The sequence below is a fragment of the Sitophilus oryzae genome, unplaced genomic scaffold, assembly GCF_002938485.1.
Source record: "Sitophilus oryzae breed Bouriz unplaced genomic scaffold, Soryzae_2.0 scaffold_857_pilon_pilon, whole genome shotgun sequence".
In the NCBI taxonomy this organism is placed as follows: Eukaryota; Metazoa; Arthropoda; class Insecta; order Coleoptera; family Curculionidae; genus Sitophilus; species Sitophilus oryzae.
The window spans coordinates 2,900,552-2,916,856 of NW_022147480.1; the positions used below are offsets into that span (position 1 = coordinate 2,900,552).

Below are 16,305 nucleotides of genomic sequence, written 5' to 3' on the forward strand. Positions count from 1 at the left end.
TTGGTGTAGAGAATCGGCATCCTCGCGAAAAATTACATTAGAAAATCTTTCTACTATCTTTAAATACCAAACAGGAAAATTATAAACCGAGTGAGACACTTAAAATGATGTCCCTGTACATATTTTTTTGTACCGTTTTTTCAAAACTATATTAGGTATTTACTTTAGATGGTCTATACATAACTTTGCTAAAAATATCCTAATTTTAAATCCTACAGGATGTTCAATTCTACCCCACTCTTAATAAAATATAAAATATTTTTTCTTTCTTTTTTTAAATGGAATTTAAAGTATTTCAAAAATGTTAATGGGTTTGCAGATACACGCAGTATTATTTCATATGACTCTTTCAACGGTAAAAAGAATGTTCATTTTTTAATTCTCCATCTATTGAAAAAATATATACAGGGTATTCTATTAAAAAAAAACGAAAAAATATTATTTTGTATTTTAGAAAGTTTGGCGTAGAATTTTGAACGTCCTGTATAATTTATGATTACCATATCTATAGCAAAGTAAGTACAGACCATTTAAAGTAAATACCTGAAATAGTTTTGATTTCAGGACAGTTCTTGTATAGTCTGTCCAACGAGAAGATCCTTGACAGTGATAGATGTGTCTGTCATTTTAATTTCAAAGTAGTTTATTTTATTTTACAAAGAAATAAGTTGGTACAACTGTACTTCAAATATTGTGAAAAAACTGTACAAAACTGAAAAAATGTAATCGAGTTATTTTATTTAATAAAAAACGGTATGTGTTAATACAAAACAAACAAGAACAAGACACCACATAAAACAAACAAGAACAAGACACCACATAAAAAAAAAAATATAAAAAGAACTATTTCTCACTTTCAAGCTTTATGAAGCTTCCCGCATTTATGATTATATTTATCAATATAACTTATGTACAAATACAAATTTGTAATATTCCGCAGGAATGAATAAAACAACATAAATAAAACAAACTATTTTATTATTAATAACACTTACTAAATTTTATGGGTACCTTAAAGGTTGATTAATTAACTTTAATCTTAATTTTTTAAACCAGTACCTTTGGCATTATTTTTCTTGTGCAGTACAAAAATCCATTATTTACGTATCGTGTGATGTCGATATTTTACAGCTACTCCAGTTTTTAGTATGTGTTTAGTATGGTCCTTCTACCATATTCGAGATGCACTTATCTACGACTAGATGGTATACGAACTTTAATGATGGTAACTTTATTGGTGTATAAGACTTTTTGCCTGGGCAGCGAGTATTAACCATAAATTGTGCTCTGGGTCTGGGTCTACAGTTAATTTTCACTCGATTTTTCCTTCACTTGACATCAAAAGACACAAAACACACGTCATAACACGAATCAAAATGCATCATCTTCCAAAACGCAGGGTATTTGACAAAACTGACAAAAGTTGACACAAAATTATAACCTCTAATTTGGCAAGACTTTGACAAGCGTCAAAACTAAAGGCGAGTTCATACGCATCGGCGTCCGTTTGTCGTTCATCGTTCCGTCAAACCAATAAAATTGAAATACGATCTGTCATTTTTGAAATAAACCAATAAAACTGGTTAAAAACAACAAGAGACGACGTATGACGGATTTATATTTAAACCCATCCATAGTTAACTTAAAAATTATTAGAAACTTTTTTTAGTAAAATAAATAGATTGGTATGGGACGTCATCTGCTTTTTTTCTGTCATCGTCTGTCGAAATCTTACCTGAGAAAAAAAACAGAGTATATTTTTAATAATTTTTTAGGAAAGGCTGAAAAAAATATACTTTTTATTTATTTATTAATATCTCTGAAACTGTCGAAATATACAGGGTGAGTTTCCTACGATGTTCTCGTTAGGTATCTCGGAAACTACTGGAGATAGAGAGTCGGTTAAATGGGGAAAGAATTGCAGTTTTGTGGGGTCATAAACATGCGCCTTTCAGATTTTTTAAAAAGTTCATGGCTTATAGTGTGACCAACGGATCTGTAGCTACGGGGTATCGGCAGGGGAACGCAGTTGTAAACAAAACACGCCCAATTTCATTCATAAAATAGGCATGGGCGTACGGTGTTATATGAAAATAATGTGTATCATAATTATAATACTCAGATTAATAATTTTTTTCAAAAAACTTTATGCTGTTTGAATCGTTACTGTTGAGTTAGCAGATAAACACTAAAAGCTTTTATTAAAGCTCCCTTAAATATTTTGAATCATTTTATTATTGTGTTGTTAATATAATAGAAGAAATAATTACAGCTGGGGATTGGAACCTTTGGTGTTACACAGCAAAATAAAACACTAAATCAGTACAATACACCAAAACACTTTTAATTTTACACTGGACGCACGTTTCGCTAACCATGTCTGCCATCAGCAGATGATCAAGACTGAGTCTTGAGGTATATTTATTTATATATCTGTACTAACTATATTTTTTTCTATAATACATAATTTTAGATATAACTATTTCCAGCAATAAAAAAATCTTGAAAATAGTTAACTTTGGAAGCGCAAACAACATAATTTTACTCACCAGTAGATCCAATATTGCCTATTACACCAGATATGGTATCGCTCCGCCAGCAGTTTTTAAAGGTTAGGTCATTGTCTACCCATATGTTTCATCCAAATAGATAATACTTGGCTACATTTTCGAATTTCGCGTATATATTTATATCTCTCTCTGCAATATAATGGGCCGCGCCGCTCCATTAATATTTATCTGTTATTTTGACATTTACGTCAAAAAAAATCATTTGATTTTAATCATTGCCTGGAAACTTATATGGTGAAATTTTGATAAAATAATTTAGTACACACTAAAAACACGGTATGTCGCTAGTGGTAGGAAAAATAATTTTTAGAGGTTACTAGTTTATTTGGTTGCCTGTGATATGCATGTCCAGGGTGTTTCCTAATTAATCTAAAAAATAAAAAATCGTTAGAAAACGAATTAAGGCGGGCTCTTAATAAGTATATTTAGTTTTTTCTCGACAACCGTTTGATGAACAAGAAAAACTCAAAATATCAATTTTGTTGAAAAAGGATGGCCAGTCAAGAAAAAAAATTATTTTCTTTAAAAAGCAGTGGTGTACCATTTATGCTAAGCAAAAATCGATTTTTAAAATTTTTAACACCCTGTAGATCAGAAAGGAAGTACTTTAGACCTAATGGTTATATAAAATTGTTTTAAGAACACATGAGGAATCACACCATAATTTTTTTAGACTAATTCGAAAACACCCTGTATATTGTCAACTTGACAATGACTGCTGATAAATCAAAAAATACCGTTTCAGTGAAAAAAGCCTGATTTTCGCAGGAAAAATTTTGGATTTTATTGAATTTGAGCCTGCGTTTGCAAATACTCGTTTGTTTTTTAATTTTCTATCTATCTAAATTTTAAATATCATAGTCAGAAATAGTTTTATTATTTATTAAATGTAAAAATGGTGTTTTCTTGTTGTGTTGCATCTTGCAAAGAAACTAACAAAACTGCAAAAATGTACGTGTTTCCAAAAGACGATAAGGTATGTATCTTAGATAAAAGAAAATATATGGTATGTATTCGTTGTTTGATTTTTTTTTTCGTTCGCTTTAAAATCTATAAATCTCGGTCTATTCATTAAACAGCCCCAGTCGACTTACGATCATTTACATGAAACTCTGTAAAATAAATAAAAAAATAAATTGTAAAATATATATATTCTTATGTTTTATTAAAGTTACTCTGATATACTAATATATCAGTGTAACTTTAAAAATAAATCCTTTGAATTCAAATATATACATAAAAAACATTTTCAGCAGAAAAGGCGAAGGCGCTGGGTTAAACGTAGTCTCTACTAAAAACACGGAGGGGCGCTTTGACCCAAAATTTTACTATTAAGTTTCATATCTATCTTAATAGTAGATTATTTTCTTTTATCTATGATTTTAATAACCCCCTAAGCGTTTCCCTGCAAAAGGAAAATTCGATTCTTCCTGCAATTTTTGCAAAAGCTTTCTAATTGCGGGGACGAGTTTGAATTCGAGATAAAATCTATTTATCAAATTCCTGACCGCTTCGAAAAAGTCGTCGAGCTTTTCGACAGCAGTCTCACGTGGTCGTTTCTTTCCAGAGCTGGATATCATTTTATCGGGGTTAGTTTTCAGCCTTTTTTTATCTTCTGTTGTAGGTTTGCACTTAAACAAAATTCCCAAGTTTTTTTTTTTATTCTAGGAGCTACAGATTCCCGACGCACTATTGCCGAGCCCTTTATACAATACAATGACTAAAGAGTACAAGGACCAATAACACCAGGATTACAGTTGGGGGTTGGGATCTTTGGTATTAGAACAGCAAAATAAAACACTAATTGACCACGATACACCACTACTTTACTTTTACGTACACAAACACTTTACTTTAGCACTGAACGCGCGTTTCGCTACCTTTACGCTTTTATTCTTGAAAACTGAATAAATCACCATTGTAGTAAAGTTTATGTAAAGTTCACTACCCACAACAAACTATTAAAAATCGCAAAAAGTATCCCTCTTGCATCTTCATTTGTTTGGCACCAAAAAAATGGCGTCATATAATTTAACATCACAGATTTTGCTCCAGTTCGTATATGCGCGTCCTTATATTCTTTAGTCATTGATACCATGATCCCATACAAGTAAATATATTGATTTTGCTGATTTATTTAGGTGCAAGATAAGAAAAATGTTCCAACCTTTGGCGGAAAGCCGGCATCTACTGAACAAAATAATGAAAGTATGTTTCACATTAATTTTTTTTGTTTATATTTCTAAACTTTATTCGTCGACACATATTGTAGGTAACACTGTTCCTGATGATATAACAAACTTTTATGAGAAAATGGACAATGAAGAAGATGAAGACGAGTCGGCTCTTCAAACCGTTTCTTTTGAAGTTAACCAAGAAAAAATCGAAGTCATTCAGAAACGTTGCATTGAACTCGAATATCCCTTATTAGCTGAATACGATTTTAGGTATATATCTAATTTTTACTAAAATACTTAATATTTATTGATATAGTCTATAAAATGAATAACTTTTAATTTTGACCGTTATTTTTTACCAACATGGCAAATATAAAATCCTTCTATCAAAAAAGTTACTGATATTCTTTAAACTGAGTGCCTGAACGAATCAGATAGGTAACTCTTTTTACTTTCGTGAAACAGAAAAGGAAAATAATAAAACAAGTGACAGTTCTTCCTCTTCTTGCAAAAATCAACACAAAATGTCATAATTGCCAAAAGTAAAATGTCATATCAGCTTTTGACATTTCTAAATATCAGACCAATGCCGTCTCTAATAGAACAACCTCGGGGCGAGATTGATGACGTCACGCTAGTTAGATACTACGGATTAATAAATATGTTGTAAAATACATGGAAAACATGTATTCATGATACATGTTCATTCATAAACATTGTATTTTAAAAATGATATAGTTTACATGAAATATACATAATATACAGTTAATAAATACAATACATATACCTATTTATAGTAATAAATACTTTGGCAAATAAACTATGAACCACACAAATGCAGCAAATGTTTTACAATATACAAATAATGAATAGGTACATCAGATAATGGATAAAATGTAAAATTTATTTTAAATTTTGGAGTTTGAAAATCGATCTAATTTAACAAAAAACATTCAATATCTACTAATAGTGATGTATTATTATTTGCATTCACAATATTTATATGTATATTTTGCAAGTATCAATGTTCGAAAAATTATATTTGCAAATAATAAAATATCATAGAAAAGAAGGGGTCAGCGATGGCTATGAAATAAAGATCGCTGTCATTTTATATGTAAAATTATTCTAAAATTTTTGACTTTCTTGGGATTTGGGTTCGTGAAAAACGCTGATTAAGTTTTCATTTGGTTTTTCATTATTTTTATTTGGTTTAAAAAAAAACGTTTCGGGTAACATTACAGCCTTCATCAGTGTTGTGTCATATGAAAAAAATAGTGTCGAATATAATCCAAAAAATTACATATAACGTATTCACACCACACACCACATAATGTTTACTACAATTAATAAACTAATATAAACTTGTCAAAAGATGACCACATATTTTTTAAATTATTATTCTTAACACTAAAACTATCTACATTGACTATGGAATGCGATTTCAGCCATAGTTAAGTGAGGCTGTACTATTAGAGACGGCATTGCGTCAGCAGGGCCGCAAGTTGCTAACCTAATAAAATTAACACTAGAAAAGCCCGCGGGAACTGTCAAATTCAAAGTTATTCGCTTCACAGACTATACCATCTTGTGTGTTATTATAGAAACGACACAGTAAACCCTGATATAAATATCGATCTGAGACCTTCGGCGGTTTTGCGACCTTATCAGGAGAAAAGTTTGAGGAAAATGTTTGGAAATGGAAGGGCCAGGTCTGGAGTGATAGTCTTACCATGTGGCGCAGGAAAATCTTTAGTATGTTGCGTAACTTCTCTATTTCATGTTACTCAATCATCTTTTACGTTAGGTCGGTGTAACAGCATGTTGTACGGTGAGGAAACGAGCCCTAGTGCTCTGTAATTCCGGCGTTTCTGTGGAACAGTGGAAACAACAGTTCAAAATGTGGTCCACTGCGGATGATAGTATGATTTGCCGGTTTACATCTGAAGCTAAAGACAAACCGATGGTAAAAATATTGAATAAAAATAACTAAGGAAGGAGTAAAATACTGTTTTTAGGGTTCCGTACCTCAAAAGAGAAAAAAACGGAACCCTTAAGGTTGATTCTCACTATATCTTCCGTTTCCATTCTATATCCGTTCCGTATTTTTTATTGTAATGACGCTATACGTAAGCTTCCGTTCCGTTTCAGTTCCATACTTTTTATTGTACTGGGTGTCCCACTAAGAATAGCTCTCGGCTGTATCTCGTAAAGTATTAGCCGTAGGGCCTACGGAAAAAAATATTTATAACTAAAGGGGCTATGAGAAATTGCTGGAAATTATTTCCAAGCTTGTAAAACGGCCGCTAGAGGGCGCAACTTCTATGGAAAATAAGAAAATAGAATTTTTACAGAATTTTGCCTAGATAATGACTACTATAAATAATAGCTTCGTAATCTTCAGTAAATTTTGGATTTTTTTCATTAGAACCATTTTCCCCTATCTGCTAAAATAAAGTGGTTGGATCTATCTTTATTTAAATGTTAATAACTCCGGACTGGATGATCAGAATCCAACAAACGAGGGCTCATTTAAAAGAGCGTTTCTTACTCTATATTATACCATAAAAATAATAATAATAAGGTTTGGAACGTAGAAGCTAGGGGGCGCTTTTTTACAATTTAACAAACATAGCGCGTTTTTTCAAAAAAATTAAATACGATAGTATATGTAATTTTAGCTGATTGTAAAGAGTAGTAAAATATTAAAAAGTCAGCGAAAACCGCATCTTGATATCTTCTTTCAAACCGAAGATATTAGCAAAATTATCATAAATACCAAAAAATAAGCCCTTAATTACCTTATTTTTGCAACACGGTATCAGTAACCCTCTTGATTATGCCCATTCTAACAAAAAAATAAGATAGAAGCAGTTAGTTTATTTTAAAATCAATGAAATTCCAGAATACCATAATACCAAATGTATTAATGTCTAATAATTCAAATATTAATAACTGTGAACAAGAAACGATTCAGTGAAGTCATCGTAGGCTTTGGAAAAAACTTGCTTTGACGTAATAGTATAAACGTCAAATTGTTATTAGATCAACATTTTGATAGTCTTTTTATCTTTTAATTGCAGCGTTTTTTATCTTTTAATTGCCTTTTCAAAATGCCTTTATTATTTGAAGTAGTTGAAATTGTTGGCATTTTGAAAAAGCAATTAAAAGATAAAAAACGCTGCTAAGACTATCAAAATGTTGATCTAATAACAATTTGACGTTTATACCATTACGCCAAAGCAACTTTTTTCCAAAGCCTACCATGACTTCACTGAATCATCGTTTATTGTTCACTGTTATTAACGAGGTTATTATCTTAATTATTAGACATTAATACATCTGGTGTTATGGTATTCTGGTATTTCGTCGATTTTAAAATAAACTAACTGTTTCTATCTTATTTTTTTGTTAGAATGGCCATAATCAAGAGGGCTACTGATATCGTGTTGTAAAAATAAGGTAATTAAGGGCTTATTTTTTGGTATTTATTATAATTTTGCTAATATCTTCGGTTTGAATTAAGATATCAAGATGCGGTTTTGCTGACATTTTAAGCTTTTACTACTCTTTACTATCAGGTAAAATTACATATACTATCGTATTGAATTTTTTTGATAAAACGCGCTATGTTTGTTAAATTGTAAGAAAGCGCCCCCTAGCGTCTACGTTCAAAACCTTATTATTATTATTTTTATGATATAATATAGAGTAAGAAACGCTCTTTTAAACGAGCCCTCGTTTGTTGGATTCTGATCATCCAGTCCGGAGTTATTAACATTGATACACGAGACGCGAGAGGAAAAGTGGTAACCATCATCTTTTCATGATATTTTGACGACGTTTCGTGCACTACGGAACCCTACGGATATTGGGTATGTAGGTAGATTGGACCAAGCCAACTCGACCCTATACGACACGTGTCACTGTGACAGTTGTTGATGTCGTCCGATTTGGCGACCAAATTTGGTGGGTAGGCTAGATGAGCGATGGTGCACACGGTCCCACCCTGCAAAGTTGGATACGACGTTTCGTTTACATCTTCATCGGATATTTCTTCAATATCATTTGATATTGAAGAAAAATGTGGGTTGATTATTGGGGACAGGATGACGCCCTCGACGTTTCGAACCGATGCACAGTGCTTCGGACATATGGCTCTAGAGGACAAAAATGCAAAACTTCTCTTTTATTGTAGGTAATTTATTCAAACTAGGTTTATTTGACACAAATGATGAGTACTCTCATTGTACTAAATGATGATGTTCTTAGTCCCACGTTTATGAAAAAAAATCTTATAAATAATAAAAATGTTGGAGCTGTGTTCCATCTAAGGAAATAATAATTTATAGTATGAAAACGGTGTAAGTATTAAATAAATCCCTGTGATAAAAAAGAATTGAAATAACTTTAGAACATGATTCCTACAATATAAGCCTAATATAAGATAAAAATGTTTTTCAGTAATGAAAAAGAAACATTAATGTTATATTTAATTAAAAAAAAACTTAAGATACTATAAATTTACTTTAGGACAACAAAATGCATAGTTCGTAACTACTCTGATTCAGAAGAATCATTGCTGACAGAATCTTCCAAATTTATAGTATCCAAATCACAGGTAGATGAAGTATCCTCACATATAAGATATTTCTGTACATTATTTTCTAATATGTTTACTTTTTCGCGTTGTTACTGTTCTTTTTTTTGGTATGAGGGGTTCGGATGTTAATAGTTACCTCTTTAATAGACCATATCCATATATTATTTTTTCCTTTTCTTGGGTATGAGGTTTTATAATAAATTGAAAGATGGGGAAACTTTTTTATGCGACGTTTCGCTCCAACATAGTGGGCTTTTTCAGGCACAAGTGGTGTCCCATTTGACTGGAAGGCATTAATATCTCATAAAGAACACATTTTTTGAAATACAAATAATTTTGAGTTCTTGTCCTTATGATCAAGCCAAGTATTAACCAAATCGGCATTGCTTATCAATTTTACTCCATCTGAAAAGTATTATAAAATAAAGTTCGTCGCAAGCAGACGCAGGTGAACTATACAAAAATTAAAAGTGTATGAATAACGCAACAAAAATATTCAATAAATACGATATGTTTTGATATGTTTTTTTTAAATGCCTTTTTGAAGTTTGAAAACGTAAAATTTTTATACCCATTTAAGAATCATTAAAAAAAATAAATAAAAACTAAACAATAACGAACTTGTTTAGAAATAAAGTTAAAGTACATACTTTGTTTAACAATATCCATAGTGGCTTTCAATTAAGTACGTACCGTTTAACTCCATATACAGAACTACTATGAATGTTATTCTTTTCCCTGATATAAGATAATGATCGCAAAATTTATTTTTAGTGAAAATATTTGCTAACAAAAAACGCTGTTTATGAAAAATAATATACAGGATGGTTGAACATTGCTATAAGTATAAAATTACATATTGAGATATTAGTAAATTTAACCTTTTTTTTCGATTTTTGTCCATGGGACGAAGCACTGTGCGATGCCTCTAAATGGACGAAATTATCAGGATTTTTCTTAATTATGAGTCGATTGGAACCAAACTCGGCACGTGGATAGAGGTAACCGAATGGAGTCCTTAAACGGACAAACAGACGGAAGTAAGAAGTTTCGCGTCAAATATGCGCACATTTTTTTTTCGAGATAAACAACAATTTCTGTTGTTGTATAACCAATGTATAAGAACGGGAGTTGTCTTTGTTGTGAATTGTTTTCAATACAATTTAGTACCCGTGGCACTTAACGCTTTATACTGGGTGGTCCGAACTCTATTCCGGAAACTTCGGCAGTATATTCTGCAGATAAAAATAAGTAAAAAAGTTCGTATAAATGTATGTCCTAAAATGCTTAGTTTCGGAGATACAGGGTGTAGAAGTTTCATTTTTATTTCGATTTTTTCAGTCAAATATTTGAATGAAAATTGGTGTCTGGAAGTTTTTTGACATGAGAAATTTGGATTTTGATGTCAATATCGCTCCTACTAGTAGAGGGCGCCACCTACATATTTTTTTACCGGTTTGAAGAGTAATAACTTTTTGTTCGTACCTGTATATAACTACTGAGTAAAAAAAATTATATTTACGACGTTTTTTACGTAAAAAGGGTCTCTTGGTAAAAATCGCTACGAGTAATGGTTTTCGAGATATTTGGAATCGAAATTATCAATACCTGTCATCGTTGACATTAACTAAACATATTGACTAAATAGTTATTAGACTGAAATCATAAATTTGAAATATTTTTGTGCCAAAAGTTCAACAGAAACTGTTTTATCATCATTTTTTGCAGAAAAATTTATGATTAATTTAAAAAAAATAAAAATTTCCTAAATTTATTATTTCATTGAAATAACTATCTACCCAAAGTGTTTATTTTTCGTCAATAATGACATGTATTGACTATTTCCATTCTAAATATCTTAAGAACGGTTGCTCGTAGCGATTTTTACAAAGAGATATTTTTTACGTAAAAAGTCACAGAGATGTATATTTTTTCACTCGGTAGTTTTATACAGGTACGGACAAAAAGTTATTACGCTTCAAAACAGTTAAAACACATGTAGGTGGCGCCCTCTACTAGTAGGAGTCATATTGAGATCAAAATCAAATTTCTCATGTCAAAAAACTCCCAGACACCAATTTTCATCCAAATATTGACGTTACTTCAGAAATTATTTAGAAAAAATTGAAATAAAAGTGAAACTTCTACACCCTGTATCTCTGAAATTAAGCATTTTAGGATCTACATTTATACGAACTTTTTTAGTTATTCTTATCCCGAAGTTTCCGGAATACAATTCGGACCACCCTGTATATGTTGTTGATTATGGAACTTAGGACATTTTGCAAATAAAACATGACAAACCGATTTTGGCACTTAGAACATTATTTACTTCAAGCCTTCAACTATTGAAGATCACTTTAGTTTTTAACAGATACGTCTATTATGTGAATCGAGTCAAATGAATTATAGCCTCTATCCTGACCGCCATATTAAGCTTTCAGACAGTGAAAACTGTCCCAAAATTATTTTATTAACTTTTCAGTACTGCTCTGACATTCAAACAAAAAAAAAATTTAAACACTAATTTTTTATCTGTGTATGTACTCCTTCCTTTGCGTTTTAAAACAGTTTGACTCCTAAAAAATAGTGAAAACATTATTTTAGGGTTGCTATATATTGGTTACTACATATTCAATGATAACTCATACTCAAAAACGTTCTTGGGAAGCAGAGCAAACCATGAAATGGTTACAGGACCAGGAATGGGGAATTATGGTTCTTGATGAAGTACGTTATTAATTAATATGTACAGAGTGTTCGCGTATTCGTTCACATTAATATAGGTTTTAGAAAAGTTATAATATTTTTTTAGGTTCACACTATCCCAGCGAAAATGTTTCGTAGAGTGCTTACTCTAGTCCAATCTCATTGTAAACTAGGTTTAACAGCCACGTTATTGCGTGAAGACGACAAAATTGCAGATTTAAATTTTCTGATAGGGCCAAAATTATACGAAGCCAATTGGTTAGAATTACAGAAGAAAGGTTTCATCGCCAGGTATGCATTTAAGCGTGTATTCCGTTGCTTACCTTGGTTATGGTTTTATGTTCCGTTTATATCGGTTTCCTGAAAGTTTTCTTATTACGGAACACGGTTCCTGAAAAATTCGGTTATAACTGTCACCAAACTAACCAACGCGAGAAGGCTGGTTTTCTGGTTTTGTTTGTCAATCAATGTCATTTATGTGACAGAAATCAAGCAAATATTGGAAGTTCAAGTGAAATTCTCTTTTAATTTCTAAAATTTGTAATAATATTTTGTATTTAGATCCAAAAGCATTGGAGGTAGGAAGTAAAGGTAAATAAATTTCATTAACTAAATAGAATGACTTTTTAGGACCATTTAAACTTATCATGCAGCCATTGTTTCTTAAAGTCAGGAACATTTAAAGAAAACATGAAAAACAAGACAACAAGTAGTCGTGAATGTTTTGTAAGCTATAAAAATATAAATATTGATTAGATTTATTTATTTATTATTAATCTGTTTTAATATTGGACCTGCAAATCTTCATTTGAGCTGTCTAACGAGTTTAACAGTTTATTAATAAAGTACTTTTCAATATTAAACTCCATTGAAAAGAAGAAGCAAACGTAAAAGCAGAGAATAGGTACAGTTCGTCTGCTGGATCTGTGTCTATGAAAGGAATGCGGACAAAAAACATTTAAATAAACAGCAATATATTTTATACGTCGACTTGATGAGTACGTCACCGCAAATCGCTCCGCCCACTCATTTTATTGGCTACTTGCAAATTTGTCGAATTTTTATTGATCGGACGCGTCGTCTAATTTTTTACGAAAAACATCGAGAGAATATCGTTTCCCCTCTCACGGATACCCGTAGCCACAGAACGGACAGACGTACTGTACCTCAAAAATGCATAAAAGATAAATTTTATAGTAGAGGTATTGAAACTTAGAAAACGTCAACATTTGACGTTTTCCAGTATTTTACCAAACCGTTCCGTATCAGACCGATGTTTTTCAGGAACCGCTCTTTACCGTAGTTTACCGGTGTGATTCGCCTGGTTTTGCAACGGAATACAGCCTAAATATTTATTCAGGTTAACCAACTGTCGAGTAATGGTAAAAATCTCCCCCGATCAAGCTATCAGTTTCATATTTTTACTGGAATTTATTTTTTCAAAATATTGGCGTAGAATTATCAAACTAAAGTTCCTAAATAATATACAGGGTTGTTCACCACATACGACACGGAATATTGTAGCTAAACGATTAGATTTTTGCAAATTGTAAGTTTTGAGTTTGTTGAAGGACTATTAGAGCTACAATTTAAAAATATTTTTACAAGATACGGAGTGTCCCAAATAAATAAAAAATATCAAAGTTGTATTTTTTTCAAATGGAACACCCTGTATATTATTACATTTTTAGTTTCTACGATTAAAATAAAGGTAAATTTAATTAAGGTTTATTGCACTTAAACCTTACCGTTTTTGAAATATTTACAACTTTGTGAACTTGCAGTATAAATTTTAAGGCTTCATTTCTCCGAGGGTATCAAAGTTTTTAATACTAAATATTTACTGAAGTATATTTATTGATCAGTTATTGTGTTGCAATAATAAAAATTTTACTACCTTATACAGAGTGTCTAAATGTTTATTTTAAATAATTATTATCTTTAAACGGCAATAACTTGTTTAATTTAAACGGAACACCCTGTATATTTTATAAGGATCAGATGCATAATTTAATTGACTATCAAATTGTATTATACCATTTTTTACCTATCTCTTCAAGTTTCCGTAGAAAATTCATTTTCTTGTAATTTAGAACTCATTTATCAATATACCCATGGAATATAGACATTTTAAATTATTTTTAAAGATGTACCAAATTTTTAAAGAGTACAGATACTAATATTGTCGATATAGTTCGTTTATTTCATTAAAAAATAAAAAACTTTAAATATTTGTTAAAGAGGACCAATTAATATGATTCCAGTATTCAAACTACATTAATTGACTGTTTGCGTTGATTAATAATAATTGCTTCAAATACTAAAAAACTGAATTATGTATGTGTATTAGACAGTGTTGTAAAAAAACTAACACCTTAAAAATGTTATTTCATTATTTGACAAATGCTTATTTATAACAACAGAGACTTTCATTTTCATAACTTATTATTATATTGATTTCTGATTCAAATCCACATTTATTTAGAATAATTTATTAACGAACACAATTAAGTATGTAATTAATTAGTATTTGGGCGGAAATACTGGTGGTATATTTAATTAAAGGTATACTCTTTTATAAAGATTTAAGTAGTTTTCTTTTTGCATACAAATGGGCTCGTAATATTATCGTTTTAACGATAAAATTACTAGCCTGTACATTTTGTACATTTGTTGTTTTAAAAACAATCTAAAATGTCAATATTCCATGTGTATATTGATAAATGAGGTTTAAATTATAAGAAAATGCATTTTCTATGAAAACTTGAAGGAATAGGTAAAACGTGGTATAATACAATTTGATAGACAATTAAATTGTGCATCAGATTCTCATAAAATATACAGGGTGTTCCATTTAGATTAAACAAGTTATTGCCGTTTAAAGCTAGTAATTATTTAAAATAAATTTTTAGACACTCTGTATAAGGTAATATAATTTTTATTAATGCAACACAATAACTGATCAATAAATAAACTTCAGTAAATATTTAGTATTAAAAACTTTGATACCCTCGGGGAAATGAAGCTTTAAAATTTATACTGCAATTTCACAAAATTGAAAATATTTCAAAATCGGTAAGGTTTAAGTCAGGGTTGGAAAAAATCATGATTTTTAAAAAAAAATCAAAAAAATCAGCTTTTTTTAATTTAAATCAGATTTTTTTTATTTAAATCAGATTTTTTTGATTTTAATAGAAAACATTGTTTAAATCGGATTTCCAAATAATTAGGACTTAATTCCAATTAAACCACTATCCTAAATGGCTAAATCTTCGTAATTCTGATGATAACATTAACAATTCTACGAGGCGTGTCATATTTCCACATCGGTCACCAATATATTCCGCAAAAAAGTCGCTCGCTTAAATCAAAAGGCTTTTTTGTCAAACGTCACAAAAGTATTATATTTTTGTCATTTTAACGCCTAGGTATAAAAGTAAAACGCTTTTATACCCAAGCACAAAAGTACAAAATATATTATTAAACTGATATTAAGTGTAAAATTGAACGAGTGTACAAATTGTTGCTCGATATAATTACTTACAAGGTATTACTTTTTATATTATTTTCAACATTTGAAATTGATAAAAAATTATTTGTAATGTTTGATGTAAATTATTATTTACAATAATTATTTTTCGATTTATTAAAAGTACGATATTAAAAATTATAATAGCAAGTGTAACATTTTATTTGATGATATAAGGTACACCTGTCTGCCATAGAAAGATTTTTATAGTTTTCTAGAACACGTTTTTATAACTTTTACAGTTGTTTTTCGATTTATTACAATGTTTTAAAAAAGATGATTTTTTTGATTTAAATCAGATGATTAAAATAAAATCACTTGATTTAAATCACGATTTAAATCATGATTTAAATCATGCCAACCCTGGTTTAAGTGTAATAAACCTTAATCAAATTTACCTTTATTTTAATCGTAGAAACTAAAAATGCAATAATATACAGGGTGTTCCACTTAAAAAAATTTTGATATTTTTTATTTATTACACTTTGATATTTTTTATTTATTTGGGACACTCTGTATCTTGTAAAAATATTTTTAAATTGTAGCTCTAATAGTCCTTCAACGAACTCAAAACTTACAATTTGTAAATATCTAATCGTTTAGCTACAATACTCCGTGTCGTATGTGGTGAACAACCCTGTAGAGTATCACGATTATTTTTTCCGCTACTTTTGGAGTCAAAATAGCCAGTAATATCAATTTTTCTGTCATATTTCC

At 30.3% G+C, this 16,305-nt stretch overlaps 2 protein-coding genes across 2 annotated transcripts in view; both read left to right on the forward strand.

Moving 5' to 3' along the window:
* LOC115889886 (chromosome transmission fidelity protein 8 homolog) overlaps positions 1–16,305 on the forward strand; it is a 34,245-nt gene that overhangs the window by 3,369 nt on the left and 14,571 nt on the right. The gene's annotated exons all lie outside the window — the stretch shown is intronic.
* Positions 1–16,305, forward strand: part of LOC115889885 (general transcription and DNA repair factor IIH helicase subunit XPB) — a 30,773-nt gene that overhangs the window by 2,958 nt on the left and 11,510 nt on the right. Inside the window, exons 5-10 of the mRNA XM_030909975.1 lie at positions 4,712–4,778; positions 4,843–5,017; positions 6,352–6,502; positions 6,555–6,713; positions 11,958–12,080; positions 12,166–12,350. Coding sequence (XP_030765835.1) covers positions 4,712–4,778; positions 4,843–5,017; positions 6,352–6,502; positions 6,555–6,713; positions 11,958–12,080; positions 12,166–12,350 — 860 coding nt within the window. The remainder of the gene's footprint in view (positions 1–4,711; positions 4,779–4,842; positions 5,018–6,351; positions 6,503–6,554; positions 6,714–11,957; positions 12,081–12,165; positions 12,351–16,305) is intronic.